This window comes from Mangifera indica, chromosome 2, assembly GCF_011075055.1.
Source record: "Mangifera indica cultivar Alphonso chromosome 2, CATAS_Mindica_2.1, whole genome shotgun sequence".
Taxonomy (NCBI): domain Eukaryota; kingdom Viridiplantae; phylum Streptophyta; class Magnoliopsida; order Sapindales; family Anacardiaceae; genus Mangifera; species Mangifera indica.
Window position 1 is genome coordinate 15,518,419 of NC_058138.1, and position 17,767 is coordinate 15,536,185.

At 31.6% G+C, this 17,767-nt stretch overlaps 1 protein-coding gene and 1 pseudogene across 3 annotated transcripts; both read left to right on the top strand.

The window, feature by feature from the left end:
• Window positions 1-892: 892 nt before the first annotated feature.
• Window positions 893-3,860, top strand: LOC123208598 (annotated as a pseudogene).
• Window positions 3,861-6,708: 2,848 nt separating this feature from the next.
• Window positions 6,709-9,910, top strand: LOC123209789 (subtilisin-like protease SBT4.4). 3 transcript variants are annotated; one of them, XM_044627931.1, is made up of 10 exons: window positions 6,709-6,747; window positions 6,835-6,926; window positions 7,018-7,109; window positions 7,199-7,445; window positions 7,548-8,046; window positions 8,128-8,222; window positions 8,313-8,534; window positions 8,622-8,733; window positions 8,826-9,039; window positions 9,131-9,910. In XM_044627931.1, the coding sequence occupies exons 1-10, from the start codon at window positions 6,709-6,711 to the stop codon at window positions 9,673-9,675; spliced, it is 2,157 nt and encodes a 718-aa protein (XP_044483866.1). In that variant the 3' UTR covers window positions 9,676-9,910. The 3 variants fall into 3 exon arrangements, with proteins under 3 accessions (XP_044483866.1, XP_044483865.1, XP_044483864.1); XM_044627930.1 differs by lacking the exon at window positions 6,709-6,747 and having other exon boundaries at window positions 6,826-6,926; window positions 8,128-8,211; window positions 8,290-8,534; XM_044627929.1 differs by lacking the exon at window positions 6,709-6,747 and having other exon boundaries at window positions 6,829-6,926; window positions 8,128-8,189; window positions 8,331-8,534.
• The last annotated feature ends 7,857 nt before the right edge of the window (window positions 9,911-17,767 follow it).

Sequence of the window (17,767 nt, forward strand, 5' to 3'; positions counted from 1 at the left end):
TATAGAAAAATTTCTTCTGACTCAAACTAAAATCATGGTATAAAAAGTTAATTTATTAGTGAATTCTAAGACTAATTTAATGATGAAGCCAATATAATAGACTGGCTTATGAACTATAAAGTCAAGTAAACGATTGTGGCATCTTCGTTATTCCTAAGAAGTTAATTAGTCTCATAGACAAAATATTCCTAATAAGTTAATTATTTAGAACATCCTCCATAGTGTTTTACTGGATTTTGATTTTGTTTAACAGCAATAGGAAAAATATTATAGACTAATGTAAACGTTGCTGAAATTATTATCCAAATGATCATTTTTATACTTTCAGAGAATAAAAAAAATGTAAAAATGATCATTTGGATAATAATTTCAACAACGTTTACATTAGTCCATAATATTTTATATGTTTAACAGCAATAGGAAAAATATATTTTATATGTTTTTTATTATAATATTATTTTTTTCATATAAAATTTATTGCAAACCAGATTTGATGCATTTAGTTCATAATATTATAATAAAATAATTGATTTCCTTAATAATTTTTATATAAATATCTTCTTACCATATAAAGGGGAAAATAGATTTGATGCACTTAATTCATAATACTATAATAAATATCATATATTCTTATTAGATGTGATGCATATACTTCATAATATGATAGTACATCTCATATATTTTTATCTATTCTCTTATATTAATCCTATTAAGTAATTTCTGCTGAATGTTTCCAATCTATTATTAGCTGTAATGCCAAAGATATGAAAGCTTAATAAACACAAACTTACTCGATTAATTTGCTTATCAGATTGGAGCGTCGAGATTTGAAACAATGGTTGGCAATGGATTCTTTATATTTAATTGCTTCCTGTTGTTTCTGTTACTCAATATGAGCACGTTGTATGGTGCCACTGAAGGAGATAGAAAAGTAAGTAATCGTTTTCCATGCGTTCTCAAATTTCATCAAAATATTTGCTATTAGTAAAAATGTTAAATTTCCATTATATTCATGCAGGTATACGTTGTCTACATGGGATCACTTCCTGAGGGTGAATACTCACCATCGTCGATCCATCAAACTATGCTTCAAAGAAGTTGTTGATGGCAGGTAGTCTTTCTGGCCAGAATCTAAATTACTATAATTGTAGTTTAAATTTCCCCTCAAACCATTTCTTTCTCTAAGTATTTCTGCACCCAGCTCTGTAGAAAATATACTGGTTAGAAGTTACAAGAGGAGTTTTAATGGATTTGCTGCCAAGCTCACTGATAATGAGAGGCAAAAGCTTGCCGGTGAGTACTGCTCAATACTTTGTTATGTTACCTGAATATAGACTATACATTTGTTGGCCTTTACAATTACCGTATTAATTGACATACAGCCATGAAAGGGGTAGTCTCCGTTTTTCCAAGTAGAACACTCCAGCTTCATACGACGAGATCCTGGGAATTTATAGGTTTAGGTGAATCTGTTAAACGCAATCCCAGTGTTGAGAGTGATGCTATAGTGGGAGTTTTAGACACTGGTATCTGGCCAGAATCCGAAAGTTCTTGTGATGAAGGTTTTCGTCCTGCTCCTAAGAAGTGGAGAGGTGCTTGTAAAGGAGGCAGAAATTTCACTTGCAACAAGTAATTTGTTTCTCTTGTTGATAGTATTTTGTTGATACACCTAAATTGTTTAATGTTAATTTCTTGCTTGCATATCAATTGATACTGGATTATCATTTTACAGAAAAATAATTCGAGCTCGAGTTTACTAATTAGATGGTAAAATGAAACAGCTAGAGATAATGAAGGTCATGGAACCCATACTGCCTCTAAGGCTGCAGGCAACAAAGTAAAGGATGCAAGTTTTTTCGGAGTGGGAAAGGGTACTGCAAGAGGAGGAGTTTCCTCTTCAAGAAATGCTGTGTATAAAGTTTACTTGGAGTCAGGTTGTAAAGGAGCAGATGTATTGGCCGGTTTCGATGATGCTATTGCTGATGGGGTTGACCTTTTAACAGTCTCATTAGGAGGAGATCATGCAATGGATTTTAGTTATGATCCCATTGTCATCGGTTCTTTTCACGCATGGCTAAAGGTATATTGACTTTAAGTTCTGCTAATAATTCTGGTTCATTTTATGGGTTGACAGCAAGTGTATCTCCATGGATGTTGTCAGTAGCTGCTGCAACAACCGATCGCCTTTTCATCAACAGAATTGTTCTTGGAAACGAAAAGGAAGTAGTGGTATGAATCATTAACCCTTAAATTTTCATTAATCTAACGGAATTATCAATAAGTATTCTGATTTTACATCAGGAATAATCTAACGATTTGTTTACCGAAATAGGGATTTGCAATTAATGGCTCACTCAGAATGGAAAAAATTTCCTCTGGTACTTGGGCATAGAGTCGTAGGCGATTGCCTTGTATCGGATGAGTTGTATGTTCCTCTTCAAAACCATACTAACTCATAACTTAGTGAGCAAATAATAAATGTATTAAAATAGTTTGAAACATTGTTGCTTTCCAGCAGGTGTTCTGGCAGGTGTCTCAATAACAGTCTTGTAGAGGAAGAGATCATTCTATGTGAACAGCCTGAAGGACCTATCGCAGCTCATCAAGCAGGCGCTGCAGGATCCATCGTTAGACAAAAAGAATCAGTTGGCCGGTCATCCTTTCTCGTTTCTTGGCCATCATCATCAGTGACCTCAAAATTATGACAGTATCATCTCCTACATGGATTCAACAAAGTATTGATAACTTTAAGTAGCCATTTTTTGGGTACTTCTCTGTTTTATCACGGTAAATAATGAAATATTTGCGCCTGGATTTTCAGAAATTGGCAAGCAGAGATACTAAAGACTGAAAGTATTAAGGATTCTGAAGCTCCTGCTGTTGTTTATTTCTCTTCTCGTGGTCCAAATACTATTTTGCCTGAGATTCATAAGGTATATGTTGCTCAAACCTTAAATATACGCTATCTCTTCAATAAGCATATTGATCAATTTGCCTTGTAATTTGGTGATAAAATGTCATTCAGCCTGATATAAGCTCTCCTGGAGTTGACATGTTGGCTGCATTTTCGCCTGTCGCTGCATTGACCATCGACGAGGCAGATAAAAGGCATGTTAAATTCAATATATTGTCTGGAACCTCAATGGCATGCCCTCATGTTGCTGGTGTAGCTGCTTATATTAAAACATTTCACCCTACTTGGTCACCTTCCGCTATCAAATCTGCCATAATGACTACTGGTAATCATTTTATCTATGGTAAATTGCATGTCCAGATGATTTTCTTAAGTTGAATGTTTCTAAATCAACAATTTGTTGTTCTGCCCCTAGCATTACCAATGAATGATACCAAGGATTCACTAGCCGAATTTTCATATGGATCTGGGTATGTTAATCCAATAAAAGCCATCAATCCAGGACTTATATACGAAGCTTCTGAAGAAGACTAAATAAGAATGCTCTGCAATGCAGGTTATAGTTTGGAAAAACTTTAACTTGTTACCGGAGATAACAGCACTTGTCCTAAATCCTCAAAAAAAGACATCACCAAAGGATTTTAATTATCCTTCAATGGCATCCCAAATTTTAGTAGGAAAGTCTTTCACAGTCAACTTTCATAGAACGGTGACAAATGTTCGTCTTCCAAACTCCACATACAAAGTGCAAGTCCTTCCAAACTCAAGAGTTAAAATCAAAGTAGTACCTGACCTTCTCTCCTTTAACTCAATAAATGAGAAAAAATCATTCGATGTAATTGTAACTGGTAAAGGTGTTCCTTTGAGTATTGAAATATTGTCTGCATCCATTGTGTGGTCTGATGGGAAGCACAGAGTAAGAAGTCCAATTGCTCTCATTCCTTAGGGGGGTTCAATATGAAGTTGTCAGTGGCTCAGTGCTAAGACATTGGATAAGGTTGAATAGATAACGATGATTAGACATTGGATAAGGTTGAATAGATAAGGATGATTAGAAAAAATCATACATTTTTTACTATTAATTATATATTAAAGAGATAAATAAATTAGGCTTTTGAGTAAATTAATTATATTCATCAGCTATTGTGGCGATGAATGTTTTTTTATCACTTCAGTGCTTCTCCTTTCATTCATTGTGCTTAATTCAATATTTAGCTTGATGTTATTGATTGGTCATCTTTAATATGAATTGACTAATTGATCGAGACAAGATAGTAGATGTATATGCTTAACCCTGAAATTGTTCCCTTGAATGAAAGAATTATTGTTGATGCAGCCACCATGCTAAGAGACTTTTGGGTTGTTATTATTAATTTATGTTCTTGCTTTGAATGAGCTCGTCAAATCTCTGTGGGTATGAATGACTCGTATTTCCTTACTATACTACTATTTGGATTCATCCACTTGCAAGATCTAAACTTTTGTTCATTACAGATGCCTCACTGTCAATAACATAATTCATGCATCAAGCAAAGTGATAATAAGACTTTGATGCTAGAGATGCATAAGAAATGCACATCAAGCAATGTGATAATAAGAGTTTGCTATTGCTACACATGTAATGTAGACTTTGGCTCTTCATTTTGTGGATTGAGTGTCTATCATATTTTTGATGCGCGGTATTTCATTCCTAAAATTGTTATTAAGTTGGACTACCTTCAATTCGCATCTTATGCAGTAGTTGTTGATTTTGATTATATGTTTTTGTGCAGAGCAACAATGTCCAGACCTCTAGCATATCAGACTATGACCTGCGAATTGGGACAGATCAATACCTTTTAAATTGAAATTATATTCAGATATGTATATCAGTTTTTGAATTCGGGCAAATTATGTAAGGTCAAGATATGTTTGATCTAGTAGTTATTATTGTATCAATCATGGAATCCAGAACGAACCTTAGAAAGTAAATTTATACCAAAAAAATTTGAATAAGAATGGTCATTTATAAACTACAAGTATTTCATACCAAAGTATTGAAAGACTTGACAATGTTAATCATCATGATATTATAACGAAACTCGTTGAAAGCAACCTATAGTAGGATTAACCTTGTAAATTTTCTATATGACACCATCAAAATCAGAGAGATAATGTGTTTTCACAACTTTTCAAAATAATCTTTTAATCGCCTTTGTTTTTCTATGCTTAACACGTATGTTACTCTCAATATATTGGTTACAACAACTGCAATGGATATTAGAAAACACATTGGCAATTGCATCATTGATTGCATTGTGTTGATATGCAATAATAGACATGTTAGGAAGGTCACTAATGCACCTATGTAACTCCCTTATGAACAAAATTCATAGGAGTATTCATAATTCAGTTCAAACTGTAAAACCAGATCAAACCACTTAAATATTCTCTTTGTTTTAGTTTGTAAAATGGTTCAATTTAAGTTGATAAAGTTTTAAAAAATAGTTCTTATTTTGGGTTATAGTCTTGGTGATTTTTAAACCGTAAACCATATTTTTTTTTAAATACATAATATTTCAATAAACAATTAAGTATACAACTTGTTTTTTTTTTATATTTATTTTGTCATTTTCTTTATATATATTTTGTAAATATATTTAATATTTATTTTACATATTTATATTATATTTTAGAAAACTATAATTCAATTAATTTTATTAAATAATATATATTTATAAGTAAATGATTTTATTAGATGCAAACTGTAATTCAAACTAGATCGAATCGTATTTTTTTAATTTGATTTAATTTAGTTTGGTTTGAAACTTAAAGTGGTTTAGTTTGTTCTAAACTGTTTTTTAAATTTCGCTTGAAAAAACTCTTAAACCATACCAAACTGTACTGTGCAAACCCCTAAAAATCTACATCTCCGTTTCTTTCTTTCCACCAATACTAAACACTAGTGGATAAATCCGATTATTACTATCTTTTTTTACAACTATAAAGAGTATTCTATGGTACATGTTTTTCAGAGATATATCATCAATGCAAATTACTAGACGATAATACTCTTGGAACAACCTCATTTACGTAAAAAAACTTAAAATAATAACTCGAGCCGTTTTATCTTTTGTCAAAAAAAATTAAAATATACAACAACATATAATACGAATGTTTAATACGGTAAATATATAAAATATGTAATATACAACTGAATGTACTTAAAATGGTAAAATACCACAAAGCATATAATAATTGAATTTACTAACTAGGCTTAAATTTAAATTTAAAGATAAAGGTATAACTGGAATCCTGGCAGAGATCGTATTGAAAAAAAAGGAAATTAAAATTGGATAAGCCAAATAAAAAACTAAAATAATTAATTTCCTTAATAATGTATATCCAAATATCTTCCCACCATATAAAGGGAAAATCAGATTTGATGCATTTAATTTATAATGTTATAATAAATATCATATATTCTTATCAGATTTGATACATTTAATTCATAATATGTTAGTACATCTCATATATTTTTATCTATCTTCATATGTTAATCCTATTGAGTAATATCTGCTGAATGTATCCAGTAAAGGAAAATGCATACACTGATTCCAAGCTAAAATTAACTGTAATGCCAAAGATTTGGAAGGTTACTAAACATAAACTTATTCTATTAATTTGAGAAACAACGTTTGCTATCTATAAAATAGCCTTTCGTTGCTCATCAGATTGGAGTATCTAGATTTGAAACAATGGTTAGCAATGGATTATTTCTGTTTAATTGCTTCTTCTTGTTTCTTTTTCTCAATATGAGTACATTGTATGGGGCCACTGAAGGAGATAGAAAAGTAAGTAACCTATTTCCATGCGTTCTCAAATTTTATCAAAATATTTTCTATTGGAAAAAATGTTAAATTCCCATTATATTGATGCAGGTATACATTGTCTACATGGGATCACTCCCTGAGGGTGAATACTCACCATCGTCGACCCATCAAACTATGCTTCAAGAAGTTGTTGATGGCAGGTAGCTTTTTCTAGACAGAATCTAAATTATTATAATAATATTTTCAATTTCCCCTCAAACCATTTCTTTCTTTATGCATTTCTGCACCCAGCTCTGTAGAAAATATACTGGTTAGAAGTTACAAGAGGAGTTTCAATGGATTTGCTGCCAAGCTCACTGATAATGAGAGGCAAAAGCTTGCCGGTGAGTTCTGCTCAATACTTTGTTATGTTACTTGACTATAGATTATACATTTTTCGGTCTTTACAATAACAGTATGAATTGACATACAGCAATGAAAGGGGTAGTCTCCGTTTTTCCAAGTAGAACTCTCCAGCTTCATACCACGAGATCCTGGGAATTTATAGGTTTAGGTGAATCTGTTAAACGAAATCCCAGTGTTGAGAGTGATGTTATAGTGGGAGTTTTGGACACTGGTATCTGGCCAGAATCCGAAAGTTTTAGTGATGAGGGTTTTGGTCCTGCTCCCAAGAAGTGGAAAGGTGCTTGTAAAGGTGGCAGAAATTTCACTTGCAACAAGTAATGTGTTTCTCTTGTTGGTAGTATTTTGTTGATAACCCAAACTGTCTGATGTTAATTTCTTGCTTGCATATCAATTGATGCTGGATTACCATTTTACAGAAAAATAATTGGAGCTCGAGTTTACTCATTAGACGGTAAAAATGAAACAGCTAGAGATACTGACGGTCATGGAACCCATACTGCCTCTACGGCTGCTGGCAACAAAGTAAAGGATGCAAGTTTTTTTGGAGTGGGAAAGGGTACTGCAAGAGGAGGTGTTCCCTCTTCAAGAATTGCTGTGTATAAAGTTTGCTCGGAGTCGGGTTGTAAAGGAGCAGATGTATTGGCCGGTTTCGATGATGCTATCGCTGATGGAGTTGACCTTTTAACAGTCTCTTTAGGAGGAGATCGTACAATGGATTTAAGTGATGATCCCATTGCCATCGGTTCTTTTCATGCAATGGCTAAAGGTATACTGACTTTAAATTCTGCTGGCAATTCTGGTTCATTTTATGGGTCAACAGCAAGTGTTTCTCCATGGATGTTGTCAGTAGCTGCTGCCACAACCGATCGCCTTTTCATTGACAGAATTGTTCTTGGAAATGGAACGGAAGTAGTGGTATGTATCATTAACCCGCGAATTTTCATTAATCTAACGATATTATCCTTGAATAATCTAGTGATTTGTTAAACAAAATAGGGATTTGCTATTAATGGCTTCACTCAGAATGGAAAAAAATTTCCTCTGGTACTTGGACATAAAGTCGTAGGCGATTGCCTTGCAGTGCCTGACTTGTATGTTCCCCTTCAAAACCATATTAACTCATAACTTCGTAAGCAAATAATAAATGTATTATAATAGTTAGAAACGTTGTTGCTCTCCAGGTCGTGTTCTGGCAGGTGTCTCGATAGCAGTTTAGTAAAGGGAAAGATCGTTTTATGTGAAATGCCTGAAGGACCTATTGTCGCTCATCAAGCAGCTGCTGCAGGATCGATCGTTAGACAAAAAGAATCAGTTGGCCGGTCTTCCTTTCTCGTTTCTTGGCCATCATCGTCAGTGACCTCAAACGATTATGACAGTATCATCTCCTACATGGATTCAACAAAGTATTGGTAACTTTAAGTAGCAATTTTGTTGGGTACTTTTCTGTTTGATCAAGGAAAATGATGAAATATTTGCGTTTGGATTTTCAGAAACCCTCAAGCAGAGATACTAAAGACTGAGAGTATTAAGGATACTGAAGCTCCTGCTGTTGCTTATTTCTCTTCTCGTGGTCCAAATACTATTCTGCCTGAGATTCTTAAGGTATATGTTGCTCAAATCTTAAATATATGTTATCTCTTCAATAGACATATTGATCAATTTACCTTTGTAATTTGGTGATAAAATGTCATCAGCCTGATATAAGCGCTCCTGGAGTTGACATATTGGCTGCATATTCGCTTGTCGCTCCGTTGACCATTGACGAGGACGATAAAAGGCATGTTAAATTCAATATATTGTCTGGAACCTCGATGGCGTGCCCTCATGTTGCTGGTGTAGCTGCTTATATTAAAACGTTTCACCCTACTTGGGCGCCTTCTGCCATCAAATCTGCTATAATGACTACCGGTAATCATTTTATTTATAGTAAATTTCATGTCCAGATGATTTTCTTAAGTTGAATGTTTCTGAATCAACAATCTTTTTCTTCTGCCCGTAGCATTGCCAATGAATGATACCAAGGATTCACTAGCTGAATTTTCATATGGATCTGGGTATATCAATCCAATAAAAGCTATCAATCCAGGACTTATATACGAAGCTTCTGAAGAAGACTACATAAGAATGCTCTGCAGTGCAGGGTATAGTTCGGAAAAACTTAGACTTATTACCAGAGATAACAGCACTTGTCCTGAAGCCTCAAAGAAGACATCACCAAAGGATTTCAATTACCCTTCAATGGCATCCCAAATTTTAGCAGGAAAGTCTTTCACAGTCAACTTTCATAGAACGGTGACAAATGTTGGTCTTCCAAACTCCACATACAAAGTCCATGTCCTTTCAAACTCAGAAGTTAGAATCAAAGTAGTACCTGACATTCTCTCCTTTAAGTCAATAAATGAGAAGAAATCTTTCGATGTGATTGTAACTGGTAAAGGTGTTCCTTTGAGTATTGAAATATTATCTGCATCTGTTGTGTGGTCTGATGGCAAGCACAGGGTGAGAAGTCCAATTGCTCTCATTCCTAAGGGGGGTTCAATATGAAGTTGTTAGTGGCTCAGTGCTCAGACGTCGAATAAGGTTGAATAGATTGGGATAATTTAGTGTTAATTAAAAGTCATGTTTTAAAGCTATTTAAAATGGACATGGTCGCTGTTCTTACGGAGCTTGAGCGCCTACATGAGACTGGTTTAGCTGTTAAGGTAATGGGATTCTTGCTTCAATACACAAAAATAGCTCTTTTATGGATTTTATCTTAATTTTATTCATCCAAGTTGCACTTTCTAAGATTTGAATGTAATCGTGTTGGTTGTTTGCATTGCGATGCCGTCTGAGCTTGTTTTTTCATACTTGGTGCAGTGAAAAATCATACAAATTTTGTTGGAAGTATGATTACAGTGTGGCTCTCATAACTATGGCAATATGAATTTTAAGATATTCAAAGTGATAACTGTTAAGAAAAAATATATATTTCTTATATTGGACTGACATATTAATAATGGTATATACTATACATTGTGTATTATTTGACATTTTGGGTAATATCGTTAGAGTGTATTTTGTTGTGATCAAATAATATAATAAACTTATGAGTTTTGTAATGTGTAGAGACCATATTTATTATATTTCATCATTTTATGATAGGCTAATGTAAAATATAACAAATACAATATGAATAGGTTGAAGTTTCGGTCTAAACATAATTTTATTTACCTCATTACTTATATTTCATCATATAATGATACAGAAAAAATTTTCTCTGTAGTTAGATTGTACTCATAAACGATAGTTAAACACGTGATTTTATGTTGCTATGGATTTAGATATATTCCTGTAAAAATACTGTTTTTATTGATTTGATATATGACCAAAATTTAGTAAAATGAGGTTTATCTCACCTTTATAATTTCAACAAGTGATATCAATGTAGTTTTTGTCAAGTTTAACATTTGATTTATATCAATTCTAGAATTAAGAGAGAGAAACAAAAACATGGGACCGTGGAAAGACAAACAAGTAACATAAAACACAAATAATTTTTAACATGGAAACTTCTTCAATGTGAGAGAGAAAAAACCATGGGACTGTAGTCCACCAAATATTTTCACTATCAATAAAATTTGGTACAAATCTCTGTAGTTAAAACTAGAGGCATAAATTCATGATTCTTCAAGAACAAATTTTTTGAGCAAATGCAACAAGTTTACACAATAAATACAAAAAAAATCTTACAAAAAACATAGGTGCGTTTAAGGGTTGAAGGACAACTTTTCAGAACTCCAAATCTGATTTCCACTGTTCAAATTGACGATCAATGAGTCCTAAATATGCTTCTAAAATTTCATATCAATCAGACTATGGATTGATCTTGATTGAGGTTGTTAATTAAACCTAAACAAACTACTCTTGCCCAAAAAACTTTGCATTTTTCTTCTTTGTTTGTTATTGTAAAAACCAATTCTGCCACCGTCTTGTTACCCTAAACTCTTGGGTTTTTAATCTCTTTAATTGGTCATCAAGATTATTAATTTAGCCTTCCTCCAAGTGAGCAAAAAAAAATTATTTGGACTTCACTTTTAATAAATAAACTTTAGGTCATCCTCCACATGGAGAAAAACTCAACCCACTAAATCTCTCTCTTACCGACTATGTGGAGGGATTCGTCATCCCAAGAACCAAACAACATTTTTCTAGTTTTTTCCTTGATAGAGTCTTTGTTAGCATATCTGAACCATTGTCATCGGTGTGTACTTTATCTAATCTCAATAACTTCTTCTCAAGTGTATCTCTAATTCAATGATACATCACATCAATATACTTTGATTTTGTATGAAATGTAGAGCTCTTAGCAAGGTGAATAACACGTTGATTGTCACAAAATAAAACATACTTTTCTTAATGGAAACCAAGGTTTATTAAAAACTTCTTCATCTATAGCAACTCTTTATAAATTTTTGTTGCTGCAATAAATTATGTCTCTGTTGTACACAATGCAACACATTTTCATAACATTAATTACCAGAAAACAACACCACTTGCACATGTAATCAAATAACTTGATGTAGATTTGCAAGCATCCACATGACCTATCATATCAAAATCTGCATATCCAACTAACATTGGCTACCATGGATTTTTCAAAATATGTCAAGACAAATGGAGGAAAAATTTTTAAAAAAAATTAGAAAGAAACACCTCTACTTTTTGTTGCAATCAACATTTTAAATTCTAAAGCCAGATTATTAGGAGTACAAAATTGTTTAGATGTTATAAATGAAAATTTGTTAAAACGTGGCACTTATAGAAGATATTTAAGATTTTTTAATTGAAATTTATAATATTTATGAAAATAAAGATGGAATGACGTCACATACTCCTAAACCAAAGGTAAGTTCAAATGGTTTAACTAGACGTAAGTCGCATATATGATCTATTCTACACAAATGTAAACAATAAATAAGTCAAAGTTCAAATTATAGTGTGTTCTTTAATCATATTAATATTGATCATTTTCTAAAAATTATGAACTAAGAAAGTGACGTATTCGATATTTAACAGGGTGAAAAACACATCAAATCAGTTATCCTATGTTTTTTGCTATGACACGCAATATACTAATGTCTTCGGTGTTTATTATAAAATCAAAATCAATTTTTAATGCATGTAAATGCATGGTAGCTGACAAGTGATCTAACTTATACCCTAACACAGTCAAGATGAGCATGTATATAAAAGATTAGGTAACAACTAAATTCAAATTACAAAATTGAGTAGCAAATGATATATTTGAAGAATTCAAAAAGTTGATTAGAATCTATATAATTCAAACTTATATTTGTATATTAGATAAATAAAGTTATTTATCTTATTTTGGTTTTTATTTCCATCATATAACTAGAGAATTCTTTCGTACAAATGAGAAATTATCAAGAAAATTTTTGAGGTACTGGTTCTATTAATTTGAAAATAAATATAAATTAATTTTATATGATTATTAAATATAAAAATATTATATTATTTAATTAACTGGCAAACTTGCTAAAAGCTACGTGTCAACTTATTAAGGGTCCAACATGACATGGCTCACTAAAATGTAAGTTGTGCAATGAGCCTTTATTTTATAATGGGTAGACCCGACTCGTATGACCCACACTATAACGATTCTTAGTCCAACATGCATGACCCACAAACATGATGGACCAAGATAAGGTCAATGTAGCATGGCTCGATCCGGTCCAATCCATTGCCATCTATAATTAGACTTGGTAAATGGGTCGGTTAAGTTAGGTGCAAGTCCAGTCAATATGGGTATGGGTTGAAAATAGATCAAGTTGTATGGATAATAATATTTAAAACTTGTACTTGGCCTTACGGGTATAAGTCAGCCTACAAGTTACCCTCTAATATTATTTTTTTATTATTTCTCCTTTTTTTTTATTTTATTAATATATTCATTTCGTAATTTTTAATATTTTTCTCTTCAAGTACATAAGTATTTTATAAAAAAACAAAAATTTAACTCAAATTATAAAAATATTTTCTATAGATTTGAATAATTCAACATTGAACACAAAATAAATATTTATAACAAAGTGTGTAATATTTATATTCTTTAAATTTGTTTTTAACACAACAAATTTTTTAATTTTATGATAGATTTGAGTTTATTTCATATTAAGAGAAAGAAAACTGTATAAAATTTATACTAGGTGTGTTATAAATTTGATGTTGAAAAGGAAAAAAAAGATAAATAGAAAAAAATGGCAGGTAACCCATGGGCATCCATAGGTATATCCAATCCACTTGTAAAATTCACTACCCGCAAATACAGAGCCAAAGATCTAAAACATACATCCGCTTTTAAGCAAATCATCCACAGCCCCCTACATATGACCCACCGGTTTCTCAAGTCTATCTCTATTTCATACCTGAGATTAAACACAAACTATTCATATTAAAATAGTTTATAATTGGGAAAAAAACATTAGGCCCACTGGGCGCAGCAGCCCACAATGGGAACCAATGTGGGTCCATCCCTTTACAACCAATGTGGGTTCATTAAAGTTTTAAACTTAGAACTTCATCATACATTAAAAAAAAAAAAATTTATAAGAATTCGTTGAGGTCGAATCTTTTTCTCAGGCTGTCCACATGTGACTCAGACAAATGATGGAAATGTTGACTTGGTAGAAAGTCATTGTTATTACACAATCTTATGGTACATTCAATGCATATATATATATATATAAACCCACAGAATTTCTACCATAGGGAAACTTTATATTAACGTGCATGTGAAACATGGATCTCATCAAGGTCTATCTTTTTGAAAGGTGTCTAAGCATCAAAGCTAATTAAAATGAAAATGAAAATTTACCTATATTCATCATAGATAATATTGTTTGACACCTCTCAAAAGCATCTTAAATCCAGATTAAATTTTATCACTTGAACAAAATCGAACATTGATCAAACATACGGGTTTCAATCACTTAATTAGAATAATCCTTAGAAAATCATATCAAAAGATGAAACTTTATTTGACTTTAAAAAAGATGGTCATCTCCAACCAAATAAAGGGGATAGATAAATTAAAGTAAAGCCAGTAGGAAGTCCACGTGTTTGAAATAGTAAAGGCATTTAGGCAGGAATTAGGCATGCCCAAAGGTCCAAAAATTCAACAATTGTATCACTTAGAAATGGCCAAAAGTTATTCCCACCTAAGGTTTACTGCATTTTCAAACTTCCACCAATAAAGTTTAAAAGCCTAAGTACTCACCTTTTTGATAAATTTTATAATTAGTATCAAGGTTAAAAAGGTTATTTATTAATTTTATTTAAAGAAAAAATTTATTTCCTTTTCTCACTTTTATTTTAAAAATTAATAATTTTCTCTATAACTTTATTTTAAAAAATTATTTTTACACCCTGAATATCTAAAGTTTTCATATTTTAATGTTAATAGTCATCTTCTCAAAATTCAAAATATTATACTTACATCTCAAAAAATGCATTCACTGTTTCTCATGATTGTTCTTCTTGGTGGGATTGATTTTTTTTTAAAATAAAATCAATAAATGATATTTCTATCTCTGATACTAACTACAAAATTTAATAGACGGGTAGGTATTTAGATTTTTAAAACTTAACACATGAAAGTTTAGAGATGCACTAAACCTTGGGTGGGAATAAGCTTTTTGGCCCTTAGAAATTAAGAATCCAATAGATCACATGCATGCACCGATTAATGATCTAAGATTCATGCATTCACTAACATTTTTGAATTCCCAACTTCAACTTCAACTAAGATTCATGCACCGATTAACCCCTTTTTCTTTTTTTAAAGTAGTTTCTCACAACATATAGTCCAAGCAAGATTCGAACACCATTCCAACTTGAATTTTAACTCAAATCTCAGCCATACCAAAGAAGGGAATTAATCATGTCTTAACTATCACTCTCCATGATCTTTTGATACATCTATGCAAACTTGTAATAAGCACAATTAAGCCGTGCACTATAATCCTTCCAACCACACATTTCCACCGAAAAAAAAAAAGTGTAAACTGGAGGGTTTTTTTTTTTTTTAAAGCCTGAGACCTTTTTCTAAAGGCTATAACACATTCTTTCGTCTGTTATTGATTTTCTTTTTATGCAAATTAGTACTTTTTTTTAATTTATGAAAGTGCCTGGTTACTCAACAAGTCATAAACTTAGAGTAGTGTTTTTGTATACTCATATTTCATGTTGCCACTTGATGTGAAAGTTGACATGGGTTTCATGTCATGCCTAACCCCCAATTACTAAGAAATTAGAAGCAATGGAGTAGATTTATTATAAAATCACAAACAAATTCACCTCCTCGTTTTTTTACTCAAACATTATTTAAGTCTAACTTCTGTCGAATTATATTAGATTTATAAGTATGAAAATCAAAACTCAAATAATAAAAAAACTAATTAGGTTTATCATTTGGTTAGATGCGTTGTCATTTAATATCAGAATCAATTTAGTTCGTTAAACCCAGATCACTTTTAGGTTGTTAGGTCTACTCTTAGTTTTGGGTTTTAATACCATATCAAAATATATTAGATCTATAAGTGTAAAGATTAAAACTCATATTACATAAAATCAATTAATTTATGTTAAGATTCAATCTTCTACACTTATATACAAATCACTTATATTGTATTTATTAGATATGAAACTTTAGTCTCCAACAGTTTCAAGAGATAACTAAGAAAATAAGCATCATACTCAAAATTATGCATAACCATAAAATTCAAACAAACTTCTTTAGAAACTTTTTCTTCAACAACAAAAATAATCATGCGTTCTCAATCTCTATAAGTTATTGCTAAATCTTTAATAAATTAGCAAGTCAAAGCAATATTCTTACTTGAATTAACAATGCACCTTTTATTGGGAATTTATGACATAAATAAGAGTCTACACAATAAAATACACAATTAAAATTTTACAAATAAAACCACAAACACAACTATAACCCCTAATCCAGATTCGTTTATACATATTGTATTGCAAGCATAACAAACAACCATAAAGGGTTTATTGATACTTATCAACATTGACGACTCTTTCGTCTTTATCAATCATCAGAATGTGTCAATTTTACTCTCAATTCGAGTGTAAGATTATACCTTGGTATCGACACAAAGTATGAAAGAATGAAGACTCCAACACACACAATAAGTCTACTAAGACATCTATGAATGATTAGGCTATTTGAGGTGTATGGGTGACGTTGTACATTGGAGAAAAGTTGTGAAATTGTGAAATCGTTTCTCTTTATATAAAAACCATGCATGATCATTCACCATAATGCATGACTTGATGATTATCTTATCTTGTACAATATGTGATTATCCAGATTTTGGGGTAAATAAGATCTTTGGATAATCATCAATCTGGTATAAGGGACGCTCGTGCATAGATCATGCATGTCTCTTAAATATTGATTTTGACCTTCTATTTATCTAATTGAAAAAAAGTCAAACATCCATAATTTCTCCCACATCAAATCACCTTACAACTATTGTTTTTATGGATAAAAGATGATCTGAAAGGTCATCTTCTCTAATCAAGGGACTTTATCTACGTACAAGGTTACTAGTCACTATTCTTGTAGTTTATCGCTTTATTAGGTGTTATTCAATGAATTTTGTTAAAGATAAATTTTACAATATAACGACTATCAACTCAACACAATAAATAATCTTCATGGTGTGTGTGGTTCAAATAATCTTTTTATTAAAAAAATGACATGTTGTCATAAAAATAAATTACCTAAAAGATTACAAAATAAAAATTATTAATGTGTTTGGTAAAATTGGCATATGTAAATTATTATTATGTTTGGTTAGATATAATAAAATAATACTGAAATATAATTATATTGAAATGTTGTCCTATGTTGAACTAAATCAAAGGTATGGAGATAAGGGGTAAACTTCAACAAATCAAAGATGGGAGGCTAAAAAAAAATGAAAAGGGAAACTGCATTGAATTAAAAAGTAGGGTTGAATTGAAAATCTAGTGTGTGTGAGAAGGTGGCAATGACTACTTTGTCACCATCGATCAACATTGCAGGGGTATCAATGTAATAAGGTGATGAGTGACATTAATTCATCTCATCTAAATTTTGCCTCGTCTCGTCTCAATTAGAATTAACAAGAGAAATTATAGTAAATCAAAAGTGTAGAGACAAGAGGTAAACTTCAACAAATCAATGGGAGGAGGCTAAATAAAAAGACAAAAGAAACTACAATAAATCTAAAAGTGAGAGCTGAATGAAAATTTAGCATGTGTGAGAAGGTGGTAATGACTACTCTCTCACCATTGATCAAATGTCATAAGAGCATCAACCTAATAGGGTGATAATTGATCTCAAAGTGTTAGGGATTTTTGGTGGCATTGGTCAATGAAACGACAAATATTTTACATTGGTCGATCTTATCATGTCTCATTTTGATCAAAGTCTTTTTGGTATTATCCTTGTGATAGATGGGTGGTGGTCGTGTCGATGATAAGTGGTTGGCTGACTTATAATTTTAATAGAATATAAAGGCATTTTATATGAGTATGAGTGAAACAATCAAAGTGAAGTTTTAGATTT

Coding starts and splice junctions, on each gene's coding strand:
- LOC123209789 (XM_044627931.1), top strand. CDS start 6,709: ATGAGTACATTGTATGGGGCCACTGAAGGAGATAGAAAA. Junction 6,927..7,017: donor CAAGAAGTTGTTGATGGCAG/GTAGCTTTTTCT, acceptor TTCTGCACCCAG/CTCTGTAGAAAATATACTGG. Junction 8,047..8,127: donor GAAATGGAACGGAAGTAGTG/GTATGTATCATT, acceptor TAAACAAAATAG/GGATTTGCTATTAATGGCTT.